General features: G+C 49.9%; 1 protein-coding gene across 3 annotated transcripts in view; it reads right to left on the bottom strand.

Annotated features, from left to right (window-relative positions):
• Nucleotides 1-4,853: 4,853 nt before the first annotated feature.
• Nucleotides 4,854-12,587, bottom strand: part of pdzrn3b (PDZ domain containing RING finger 3b) — a 108,698-nt gene continuing 100,964 nt past the window's right edge. For all 3 annotated transcript variants that reach the window (XM_030092163.1, XM_030092164.1, XM_030092166.1), the window contains 7 exons: nt 10,454-10,710; nt 8,963-9,050; nt 7,932-8,030; nt 7,780-7,842; nt 7,538-7,639; nt 7,287-7,406; nt 4,854-7,111 (listed from right to left, as the gene is read on the bottom strand). In XM_030092163.1, the coding sequence (XP_029948023.1) occupies nt 5,588-7,111; nt 7,287-7,406; nt 7,538-7,639; nt 7,780-7,842; nt 7,932-8,030; nt 8,963-9,050; nt 10,454-10,710 (2,253 nt within the window). In that variant the 3' untranslated portion in view covers nt 4,854-5,587. The remainder of the gene's footprint in view (nt 7,112-7,286; nt 7,407-7,537; nt 7,640-7,779; nt 7,843-7,931; nt 8,031-8,962; nt 9,051-10,453; nt 10,711-12,587) is intronic.

Here is a 12,587-nt window from a genome sequence, read left to right as displayed (position 1 = left end):
CGATTACAGGCAGGAATATACCGAGAATTAAAGTCTGGCCCGACCACAATCTTATTCTATGGCACGTCGTCAGTAGAAACGCAAAACTAAAGTTGCACTTTGTGCAGGAACGGTGATCAAAGTCACTGAAAACTGAGATTTTTGAAAACACCCTGCATGCGTCTCAACGGAGCCTCTCACAGGCCGGTTTTGGTCCGTGACCCTTATGTTATGCAACCCTTGATTTAAGGTAAACTGTGAAGGTCGGGTTTTGCTACCTACCTAATAGTCCCACCAGTCTGGGTTCAGCAGGACGGAGCTGCATGGTCCACCATCACCTCAGAGGTCAGTCACCCTCCAGACGCAATACCCAGGTCATCCAATAGAGGGAGCTGTTTAGTTTTCCAGCTGACATGCCGATAACCTGCCCTGCAAACAGAATGCAGGGTGCCCTCCCCTCCTCCTCCTCCTCCTCCCCAGAGAGATGGTGTTTTCAGTTCACTTGTCAATGAACATGAGGAAGACTCCACTGTCTTCGCCGTCCAGGTGTCAGACAGCAGAATGTTTGTACTTCCTGTTTACTCGCGTTGACCTGGGGCCTGGATCCAGATCCCCTCCTCTTCTGGAGCGTCTAAACCTGGAGTTATGTATAAACAGTTCTGCATTCAGCAGCACTCCTCTTCGTTCTTCCACCTGTCGGAAACCTTTGCTCAGTGTCGTATTTCATTGCGTACGTCTCTGTGTTTACTTGAACCACAGCATGAGAACAGAGGAAACAGTACAAGTTTTCCTGAAATGATGAGTGAATTTTTCTGGATCTTAGTCAGAGGTTTGCTTGATCTGCAGTCTGCAGCTGTATTAAAGGAGAATGTGAGTTACACACAACCCTGATCATAGTCTTTATAACCCGCTGTCCTTACCATGTGGTGCGTCTCTTCTTCCGTGCCAGATCTGTTCTCTCTTGGAAGTCGTTAAGCAGGATTTAGTTCAGGACTCAGTGTTTCCAGTCTGTCTTTGTCACCGGATGTGCCGCTTTAGGCTCAAACGCCCAAGACCTTGACTTCAAACTGAGTTTTCATACAATGACTAACATATTTCTCTGTGAAAATCCTTATAATCTTCTTTTTCTGTTTTTCCTTCAATACATTCAGCCTGCAATACTTGATACGTGATCTGTTCATGTAGTCCAGGTGAGGGATCTGCAACCTTTAACGTCAACAGAGCCGAGAATCCAACATTGATCATTTCTTATGGATCAGCAGCAGCAAAACCAACGTGTTCCTGGACCTGGAGAGAGCTCACCGGGGTGTTGGCCTCTCTGCATGTTTACTACGCCCTAATGAAGTCCACTTAATTGACTCACACATCATGGCAGTGTGTCTCCTCCAGCCACTCAGCCTAATGGCACTGAAGAGCCCTGGTTCCACCAGTTCTGAGCTTTTAGGGGCCATTTCCACTGATACGACCTGCTCTTTGCGCCGGGTTGTAAAAAGTGTGAATAGGAGACTAATAAAGGTGCAATTACTGCGATTGTGTGTGTGTGTGTGTGTTGATGCTCCTGAGTGGGGCTGTGTAATGTGCATCCTGCCGCCTGCTGATGCTTTATGATGACCATAATGGATTGTCGGGACACACCGAAGAGGCACCATGCTGGAGTTCTCTCCTCAGGGCCGCTGTCGGCAATCCCTCCAAATCTGAAAACAGAGAAGAGGCCGACTCTCCCTCCTCGATGAAAACAAACCGTCGTCGTCCGTTTGAATGCTTCAAAAGCGGCTGATTGAAATGCCTTTCTTTGTTACGGCCACTTAAGCGGTATTGATTAACCTCTCGGCTGAGGCAACATAAAGTTGATGTGTGGCTTTGCGAGAACGCGGCACGCTGAGAGCGGCGTGATGGAGCTCCGCTCTTTCGCCGCCACGGCAGAGCTCCCGTCACACGGGGAACGGCTCACTGCAGGTTAAATCAATAGGCAGAGAACAACCGTTTCCCTCCGAGTCCTCGAAAGGTCCACGGACCGGAGGAACACGGAGCCGCGCCGCTACGTCATGGAGCATACATTATAAATGAAGACTTTTATGGAGGTGCACATCAAAAATATCCAAAGCCTTCTAAAATATGTGAACTTCAGTCTTACCTCATGCTCTCTGTGGACGTCATAAATATAATGGTCAATGGGGGCAAATCACAAACGTTTTATCTCTGACTCACAATCAGCACTGTAAAAAAAATAGTTTCAGGCACGTTTCACTGTTTCAAAGCATGAAGGTCTACAAAAAGCGACATTACAGAATTTGATTGTGCTTTAAAAATGTCGCGCAAGATTGGACTCTCCTCTCATCTCTGGGAGAAATTGATTTTCCACTCAATAAGATCACACTTGGACTCATGGACAGGATATTTGGGATTAAGATGAGTAACTGAGTCAGTCTGAACTGTTCTCATATCGAACTCCGGTATGAATGTTTCCTGGCAGCACGGTATTGATATAAAACATGACTTCTGGCACCTTGCAACCGATAAGTCAGAGTCCTGCGTCGTCCGGCCTCATATCATCCTGCGATTCCCCCTTTAACCGTCCGTCATCATGTCTCCTCGGCGTTCAGGCTCAGACCTGTGATAACTCAGCGCGGCTCTCTGTTTTTATTATTCATTTTATGTACTCGCCAGACCCGGTTCATCTATCCTGACTGTCATTCTGGAATTCACAAGAAACACGTTGTTCTGGACTGAAGTGATAAAAAAAAAAACACAGTGAAATACAGTGAAGGTGCCACTTAAACACAATCCTCCGCTGATCTGTCGCTCCTGTTTTATCACTGTGAAGCAGCTTGGGAAGTGGAGTGATTCACACTTCGCCAGCTGACTGATGAAGCCGTTTTTATGGCACCCGGTGTAAAACATCTGAGGTGTCTCTGTGGTTAGTGCACAGATAGGGGAAATTCTGATGCTGCTGAGGAATTCATATCAACACCGTCACTCTGATTTTACAGCAGTAACAACACAGCTGTTATTTACCATTAATACCATGTGATACTCTCTGAGAGAAAGGTCCGGATAAGGTTTTATTTTTCTCTACATCATTGCAATTGGAAAGAAACCAATGAGCGCAGTATTTGTTCTCATCCTCTATCTCAGCTCCAAACACGAGTAACGTCGTCTGAGCACATCTCAGAAATGAATATTTCAGCGCCGGTATGTGTTCTGCATTCATACAGCCTCATTAGCATGGCTGATCACTCCAGGAAGAAGGACCGACGGCAACCAGCAGGAAGTAAGACCAGCACGGGTTTTTAAGAAACAGACCTGACCAGCAGGAGGAAAAAGAGTAGCTACGCTCAGTCATGACTTAAATGTGTTACTGTCACTTAGGAGCTCTTTCCACGTTTTCCAAGTGAAAATGAAGTTTTTTTTCATTTTTGAGTGAAAATGCAACTTTCAAAAAAAAAAAAAAAAATCTCCAACAAAATTAGAGCTTGCATTAAAAAATGGGTAATTTGAAGTTTGAAGCTGACACACACTCCCCATGTTGTTTATTTACTTTTTTTTCCCCTGTTATTCATTTTGACGTCACTTTGTCTTCTGGGTGTTTCGCTTCAGTACGTTTCTGTGTAACAAGGCTCTCTGGAAAAAAGATCAAATATTCTAAGCTGAATTTCTGAATCATGCATAGCTGCTGCTTTGCTTCCTGGGAAAAGTCTGGCACTGTTATGCTCTTTGCTTTGCTCCTTTGTTGGGTCTCATATGCTAATTTACATCAACACGTATCAGCTGTTGTCGGAAGGAGGCTGCTGGTATTTCAGAACTGTCGAGCCTGAATCAGATCACGTGTAACGAGCTGTCAGTGCGTGGAAATGTGTTTCTCCATCACTGAAATCACCGTCATTATAGATTTCAGGTCAAGTGTGGACGTGAATGTGATCCAGCGCTGTCTGGTGTTTACATGCTGCGACTGGTTTGATCTGAACAGCTGTGTCGGGGACATTGTGCAGCTGATCGGCTCCCAGAGGACAGATATCTACGGTCTGTTCACTGCAGCGGGGCTGGTCGTGTTTCGTTTCTAACAAGCAGGAGCTCGATAAGAAACAAAAGGGTCGTCCCTCCAGACAGACGGTGAGCACGGAACGGCTCCGTCCAGAATATCTGTATTCTGTTAACGATTTGAACCATTTGTGATCAGATTTAAATGAGCTGAAGAGAGAGTCCGTTTTAAAAAATTTTTTTTCATAAACTTTTGGCATGAAAGTTACATTTTATTATGAAGGAAGTGAGAACATTGAAGGACACGGTAATGCTAGCTTGCATGCTAAACTGAAGAAATCAGCATTTGGTGACCCTGAAATGTTTCAGCACTTTTCAAGAACAAACACGTCTTCAGTGTTTTGGGAGTCCGTTTACTCACCGACGATGGTCGGGACCACTGACACCACTCTGGGCTCCAGAGCGCCAGGACTCCCGGTTCATGTTCTCCAGCTTGGTCGCATGTCTGTGCACTCACCACTGTAAGTGTTCGTAGCGTACGTTTCTAGTCGAGAGTGCACGGTTACTGGGTGGCTTACAGCGGTTTTTCCCTCAATGTTATCACTGGGCAGCAGATGCTGGCTTAGAGGGAAGTGAAGCAAACTTATTAACCCACCCTAATCACTGTGGATCCTTGGGCGAGGCCCTTAAGCTCCCCAATTCATCCTGGGTGCTGCTCACTGGCTTCTTAACGCTGGGTTACTGCATTCAGCTCCAGGAGCGTGCAGGAGGCCATGACTCTCCATCCCAGACAGGTGAAGAGGACGGTCCCGCTCTGGCTCCACTAAATAAATCCACAGGTCCACCTTTTCCCCAATCTCATCCCACAAATGACAAACTCCCACGTTTCAAAGCTCTTCATATATAAAACAATAATTTATTATTTCTCTCATTTTACAGGACATCAAATTGTGTGGCTAACTAAAAGGGTTTTAAGCCGTTACTCCGTTCAATACATGGAACCCTACGAAAGCGACTACGATGCGTGCTTGAGCAAAAACAGGCATTTCAATTTCAACAACGCGAGAAGCGTCGTTCTGCGAATACATACACAATGATATCACGTTACGATGTCGTCTACATTATGTAAAAGATGGTACGTCGCTGGTGGTCTTCTGCTTTGGGAAATCAGCACCATTCAAGAAACAAACTGGAAAAAAAGTGAATTTCATACAAAATCTGTATTTCTTTCTTTTTTTAATCAATTTACAAAAGTCCTTTTGAAAAGGGTTATGTGTTCTACCTTGCAGGAAAATAGCATTGTTTCCATAAAAGCATTAAGTATGCAGTAAAATACTGGTAAAAGATAACATAGTACGAAACAAAATAATGTAAAATCGTGTAAATGCTGGCTTTTTCTGTGTTTAAAAACCTTCCAAAAATGTCCAATGCTGTGGTTTTGTTTCCAAAAGTATCCAAAAGAGTGAGCCAAAAGGTAGAAAACGCTACGGAAAAAGATCATGTCGGCATTTGAAGGAGCTTCTTCTCACCACCGAGGTGGAAAACGTCCGTCCTCATTTCCTATGTACAGCATGTTGCCACATTGAACAGGGCAGGTAGGGTCCTATGTACAGTCCATCCTGCGGGACGCTCAGACTGTGGTCACCGACAGCAGCGAGTTGTAAACCCTCGTGCCGTCCGGCGACTTGGTACCGTGGGTCAGCAGTTCCTGGATAGTCATCCAGTTGTCAAATATTTTCTTATTCCTCTTTTTCATCATCTTTTTGTGGCTGAGTTCGATGATGTTGGGCTCCTTCTTGTCCTCGGGGCCGGGCGGCTCCTTCAGACAGTCGGCCCGGCTCTGCTTCATGAACTCGCGGCGCTGCCTCTGCTCCTTGGCGCGCACCGCGTGCTGCTTCCTCTCCTCCTTGCTCCAGTAGCGGCCCATCTTCAGCTCGCTCAGGGCGTCGTCGTCGGTGGTCATCCCGCTGCGCTCCTCGTGGATGCGGATGGCGCGCTCCCTCAGCAGCTTGTCCCGGACGGGCCGCTTGGTGATGTAGCGCGTGCCGTCGCTGCGGATCTTCACCTTCCACTCCATCTTGGGCTCCAGGTCGCCGGGGCCGATGGGGTCCCGGCACATGCTCACCAGGCTCATCTGGCTCTGCGCGTACTCCACGGCGGACTTCTGCTGGATGAGCTGCATGTAGCTCTGGTAGTGCTGGGCGTGCGCGGGAATGTGGGCGTGCTTGTAAGGCGAGTGGGGCTGGAAGTTCCGTCCACTTTTACCGGACTCCCCCAGCTTCCTCTCCTTGCCCTCGGCCTGCGGCGGTGCGTCCGGATCCTTGGAGGAGCCTCGGTTACGGCTCGGGCCACAGGCCTCCTGGACGGGGGACAGCAGCGGTTTGAGCGCCCGGCCGTTGGAGCCGGCGGCGACGGCGGACGGTCCGGCCGAATCCTCCGCCCCTCGACGGAGCGAGTTGTCCGGGGAGAGCTCCAGGGTCAGAGGGGTGCTGCGGCAGCTCTCGCCCGTGTTGTAGGCGCTGGAGCTGTCCTTGTCGGATTTCTCCGGCAGCTCCGTGATGTCGGACAGCTCGTGGCGGCGGGCGTCTATGCTGGTGTTGTAGTTGCGGAAGCCGCTGTTGTGCAGCATCCAGGACTCGCGGCACTGCTCCCTCAGCTGCTGCATCTTGTGAGCGCGGACGATGTTCAGGCACTCCAGCTCGATGGTGCGCAGCTCCTCGTTGAGCAGCTCCAGCTCCTTGTCCACACCCTCCTGGTCTGGAGCCCCCGCCGCCGCCGCCGCCGCCGCCCCTCCCTGGCCGTACAGGCTCTGAGCTCCGCTCATCTGGCACTTCAGCTCCAGGAGCGCCCTGAAGCGCTCGCACTCGTCGGCGGGGATGCCGAGGAAGTCGGTGTCGGCGTAGTCCCCGGAGATGAGGGGCTCGCTGCTGAAGGGCAGGTCGCCGCTCCCCAGCGTGTCCTGGCTGTAGGCCAGCTTCCTGCAGCTGCCCAGCGTGTTGGAGGCGGTGGTCTGGTCGTCGCCCAGGTTCTCCTGCTCCGAGCTCTCGTCGTTGCGCGTGCTCTCGTCGGTGCGGCCGACGCCGCTGTCCTTCTCGTGGTGGTTGGAGAGCAGCGTAGCAGTGTCTGTGGTGCCTCCGTCCTCCTCCAGCTTCTTCTGCAAAACACACAACACAGTTTATCCGAGAAGTGAGAAAGTGAACCACCTCAGTCCCTAAGTTCAGGGGCCATGCGCAGCTCAATTTCGATTTTGGCCCACAGGCTTTATATTTTTTCCAACTTTTCCTCTCGTGTGTGTGTGTGTGCGTGTGCGTGTGTGTGTGTGTGTGTACCTGCTGCAGCATGCTGGCAGTGAACTGCATGGCCTGATGGTGCTGCTGCTCCAGCATGTCCATGTGGAGGTCGTCCAGGAAGTCGTTCCTGCTGTCGTCATCCATCCAGCCTTCATCCAGCTGGGAGAAGAGACGCTTCATTAGATGAAGAGAAGGACACACACGGAGAGCATCTGCTGCAGGAACGTCTGTGTTTGTCTCATTTTCAGGAAGTTTTAATGAGTTTATAACCAGAGAGCGGTTCCCTGTACCTGCATCTCCGGTCTGGCCACCAGCAGAGAGATGTTCTGGTTGCTCTCGCTGGTCAGCAGAGCGACGGCATCCTCCCGATTCTGGATCTCAACACCATTAATCTGTTTAAAAATGAATAAATCATTAAAGAAATAAACCTACAAGCAATGCTTAAACAATCAATTATTATATATTATGGAAGAACTATGGATTCTCAGATAAGACTCTAAACCTGCTGCAGAGGATTACACAGAAGCCTCACCTGTATGATTTTGTCACCCTCCCGAATTCTGCCGTCTTTGGCGGCGATGCTGTTCGGATCGATCTAAAACCAGCAGATCAAGTTGGATTGGTGTGTTACTGTCGCGACATTCATTCGGGGTCTGAGCAGATTGCAGTGCCGGCGGCACCAACCTCACTGATGTAGATCCCGGCCTCGTCTTCGTCGTCGGTCCTGTAGCAGATCGTCAGGCCCAGCTTGTCCTGGATGTTGGCTCGGTACAAATCCACCTCCTGATGAGACACACACACACACACACACACACACACACACACACACACACACACACACTAATTAATATTCCTTCTTACCTGAAATGACTTCTTTTCTCGCGGCTGAGCAGAAAATTGGCCACGCGTTGGTGTGTTTGTGCGCAAACTGAATGTATTGAGTAGAAAATTGGATGGCTGAGCGAAGGCGATCCATCAATCACGGTAATGAATGTTTCATGTGGACGGCGGGAGGCCGCCGGCTTTCCTCTGGCTCCGCTGACAGGATGAGAGATGGTGCAGCCGACTGCGGACGGCCAGTCGGCTGTTTTTCACTTGTCAACACCTGTAATCTCCCAGATACAGATGGAGATAGGAGCGACGCTGGTCTTCGAGGGCAGACGATCCACTCTGAGGGTTAACTCCCCCCAAAAAAAACCAGACTGGATCAAAGAAGACTGTCTTTGAGGGAAAGACTTTCACATGTCACACCTTGGCCAGATTAACACCAGTCTGTGCTTGAGCCTGACCCGGCGGGGGTCTCGGTGTCGGCCAAGGTCACTGAAGGTGCACTGGAAGGGATTTGATCGCAGCTCCGTCCTGCCATTGTTAGCACGGACTGATTCATCACCGCCGCCCTATTATCTGTGTCATCTAATTATCCAGCCGGCCTCGTCTCCGCTGCGTAGGAGCCGAGGAGGACTTATTAGTCCCTGTCACCGGTAAGTAATGATGCCACCGTTGTGCATCTGCTGGAACAAACCAGCCACTGGATTCCTGTCTGGCTCACACCACAGGCGGAGCGCTCCATCAATAACTGTGAAGCACCGGGACTCCCGGCGGGGGGGGGGGGGGGCCGCAGGGCCGGAGACACCGCGGGCCTGATCACGGGGCAGTAATGCGCTTCAGTCCGAGCGTGGATCTTCACTGAGAAGGCAGCGGCCAGGGTGTTTCACCTCGTACTCCAGCTCCTCGCGCTCGATGTCCTGCTGCATGCCCTCCAGGAAGTCGTTGGGGTCGAAGTACGCGTGGCCCGGAGTGTGTCTGGGAAAAAAACAAGGCGGAGATGAATTGTCGCAGACCGGAGAGCAAATTGAACACACACCCATTAAAAAGGAGACGGAATACGCCAACGCATTTGTCAATCTGGATTGCGTTGCGCCCCAAGAGTTTGAAAATTAAATGAGAAGTCTGGGGGAGGTAATGAGAACTCGATGAAGAAATCACTCTTGAATCAGATAAAAATGAAGCCGGGCCCAGAGGCTAATCGCGAATTAACATGCCGACTTATTAATTTGACGCAGAAATCAATTAGAGAAATCACTACTATTCATTAAAGGGCAACTACTGCTGCCACAGAGAGTAAAATCCAGACTCGGCAAGCTTCAGGGCACGTGCACGCACACGCATGCACGTTTGTACCGCATAGGGCCTACACACTGATATAATACATTCCCTTCAGTTCAATCATCACAGTGGAGTTTCTCACAGTAATTTTAACCAAAGATTTTTGCCAACAAAATAACACTGAAACCTTTAAAAACTTATAACATGCAGCAAAAAAAAAAAGTTTAGATCCTGGTTTAAACCTTCAAAATATCCTACTTTCTTCACTTCGGTTGACAGTCACTGTCTGTCCATACGAATATCCATTTACTCGCCGTTATTCAGGTTTATCTCTGCACTTGTGTGTGACGAAAACTAACACCACACACTGTTGTCCCAACATGAAACCTACACTGTTTTCTGTCATGCAGACGTGAAACTCCTCTGAAAATCGACGCGTTTTCACTTTAAAAGTTGTGTGAACGGGGCCGAACCCTGAACCTCGTGATGGAGGTTAATGTCGGTGGGTTGTCGGGTCTCAAGTGAAATAAATAAAAGGTTTAGGAATCGTTTAAACGAGGATTTCAAGTGAAAACGGCATAGCAGCTGTCTGGAAGCAGCCCCACAAATGTAGAAAAAAAAAAGCACCTTTTTGTTCCCTTCAGTGTTGCCTCGAGGCTCTGGTTTTAGACCCCTCAATAAGTATGAAACAAACACACACACACACACACACACACTTGCACAGACAGACACACACACAGAAAGGAGAGCTGCCATTTGGTAATATGCAAATTTAAATGAAGAGCGGCGTCAGTTTAATGTGGCTGTGTGCCCCGGAGCGGCCGTCATCTGTCGGCGGCGACGGGGACATTTTCCCCTCCAAACTTCACACTCATCCCATGTGGGATCTCAGCGGCGCGCTGGAGAGAACAAGATAAGGTGTCGCCGTCTTAATTAACTACCGGGGCTGAGAGGATGAACCGGGACTGGAACTAACGCGACCTTTCCAACGCCGCCCGGTTTCTACCGCCGCAGATTTCAGGCACCATTTACTGGAACGCTGAAGTGACCCTCGGCTCACTCCAGGTTGGGATCCAGCTTTGTGGTGCTGATGGACTCACTCGTCGGGGAGCAGGTACTCCTCCAGCTCCGTCATCGGCGGCGAGGAGGAAGGCATCTGTGTGAGGGCCATGATGTGCTGCAGGGTGATGTCGGTCTGGGTGCTGATGTCCGTGAGCTGGGCGTCCGCCGCCGGGCCGCCGGCCTGCTTGGGGTACGGGGCTCGGCGCAGAACCTGGACCATGATGGGCTCCTTGGCGGTGCGGAAGGCCTCCACCGCCTGGTCGTGTGTGGCCTTGGAGAGATCCTTCCCGTTGACCTGCACAGAGGAGTGGAGAGGAAACCGATTAGGCCCGGAGTTCCGTCGCTGTTGGAGTCTTTCTGTGGAGAGGATATTCATTCCGACGGAGTCATTATCTGCGATGATTACAGACACTGCGCCCACACACATTTCGCCGCGTTGCTCTGTGTGAGTAATGACTCATTACTGTCTCGGCTTGTTTTACAGGGTCACAGTCCGACCACGCAGAACCAGACCTTAATTAGGAAGAGTCTCTTTTTAATTAGCTGTGGATGTGTGGAGGAGCCCTCATTTAGCACCGCAATTTCTCAGCCGAGGCTAAATCTGACCTCCCATCAGAGGCGGCGGGGCGGCCGCCGGCCGTTAACCTGCGGAGATTAATCTGAGCGAGAGGCCGCGGCGTGTCGCGGACAAGAGGCTAATCAAGTGCTGCCGAGCCACTTCAAGCCTCCGTGTGCTGATGGGAGATGAGCCGAGACCCTCTGAAGTCCCTGCTCGCTGAAGAGTGCGTCACCGCATCCGGTGAGAACGATCCTGGTGTGACCCCACGCGGCGTGAAGCCGTTCCCATGACAACGCTTCAAATGAGTGCGTTTCGGTTTCAGAAAAGTTTTGCACTTTGAAAACAGTAGTTAGCATGCTCGATGTGTTCATAAAGGCCGATGATGAAGTTGCTTTTAAGGGTCAGTCTGGACTGGAAGTCACGACGCTCGGGAGGAAAACATCTACTGAGCATGTGCAGAACTGTTCACGATGGCCACAGTGCACAGGAGCAGTAGTGCTTTGCTCTTTTTCAGAGAAGTTGCATTGTCCTCCAACTACATGGAGACCGAGCATTTTTACAAAGTTCCATCATGGGAGCAACTTTTTAAAGTTGCAATTTCAGTGGCGTGATCTGTTTAGGACAGGGCGCAAAATTTAAAAAATATCTGAGAAGACATGAGTGTTGCAGATGAAACCTCCTCGGTGAGTTGATTGTGGAAGGAAAACCAGTCAATCAGAACCACATGTTCAACGGTGTAGTACTGTTTTATACCACAAGAGGTTGTTGTGAGTCGTTCCAGAGACAGTTTGCCTGTAAACAGCCTGTGTACAGACACAACTGCTGCCACCTTCTGCACAGACTTGGCATATAAATAGTCAATATGTTAAGAAAAAAAACTGATCTTTTGGTTCGAAGCTGTCAGGACAGATCGTGGTTATCGAGCTTTTCTTGCTTTGGTTGAGGTCTCCTCGCCATGAGGCAGCAGGAGCGGCGAGCTGCACGCCTCCTCCCCGGCCTGCACCGTGACCCTCTGCTCTATCTGAGTCCGCACGGAGCTGCTGTTCTGCTTCTCATCACCACGGCTTACCGAATTTGTTGGTTTGTGATTCCCGGATGTGTCGAGGGCTTTGATAGGATCTCAGCCTGCGGCTGTTCTCATTTCACACACGACACACACACACAGTTCTTCGAGTGACTTTCCAGCAGGAAGCATGTAGAGTCACAGGTCATTAGGCGTGTCATGAATCTTTAGCGTCTCCCCTCACTCCTCCTGACATCTAACATACATCCCCGTCCATGTTGGAGGATTAATTTTCTGATAAACACCGGGTGTGTTGGCGCGCCTGCCTCTGGCGGCGGACAGCTCATTCAAATTCATGACATAGTTGGCAGACTCGACTTTGGACTGCGCACATCAGAGGGACCAGCAATATTAAAATACCTCCGGGGGAATGATGGCGGTATATTTAGAGAGGCCCAGACGATGTGAACACTGAGTCCATCTGTGTATAAAATAGTGCAGACGGAAACTATAGGAGCATAATTTAATGGAAAAGTCAGAGAGGGCAATGTGCCTGTGAACAAGCAGAGCAGATGAATGCTAAATCTCCCGTCTGCAGGATGATCACATC

Source organism: Salarias fasciatus, chromosome 5 (genome assembly GCF_902148845.1).
Source record: "Salarias fasciatus chromosome 5, fSalaFa1.1, whole genome shotgun sequence".
Classification (NCBI taxonomy): domain Eukaryota; kingdom Metazoa; phylum Chordata; class Actinopteri; order Blenniiformes; family Blenniidae; genus Salarias; species Salarias fasciatus.
This window is presented reverse-complemented; position numbering and strand designations above follow the sequence as displayed.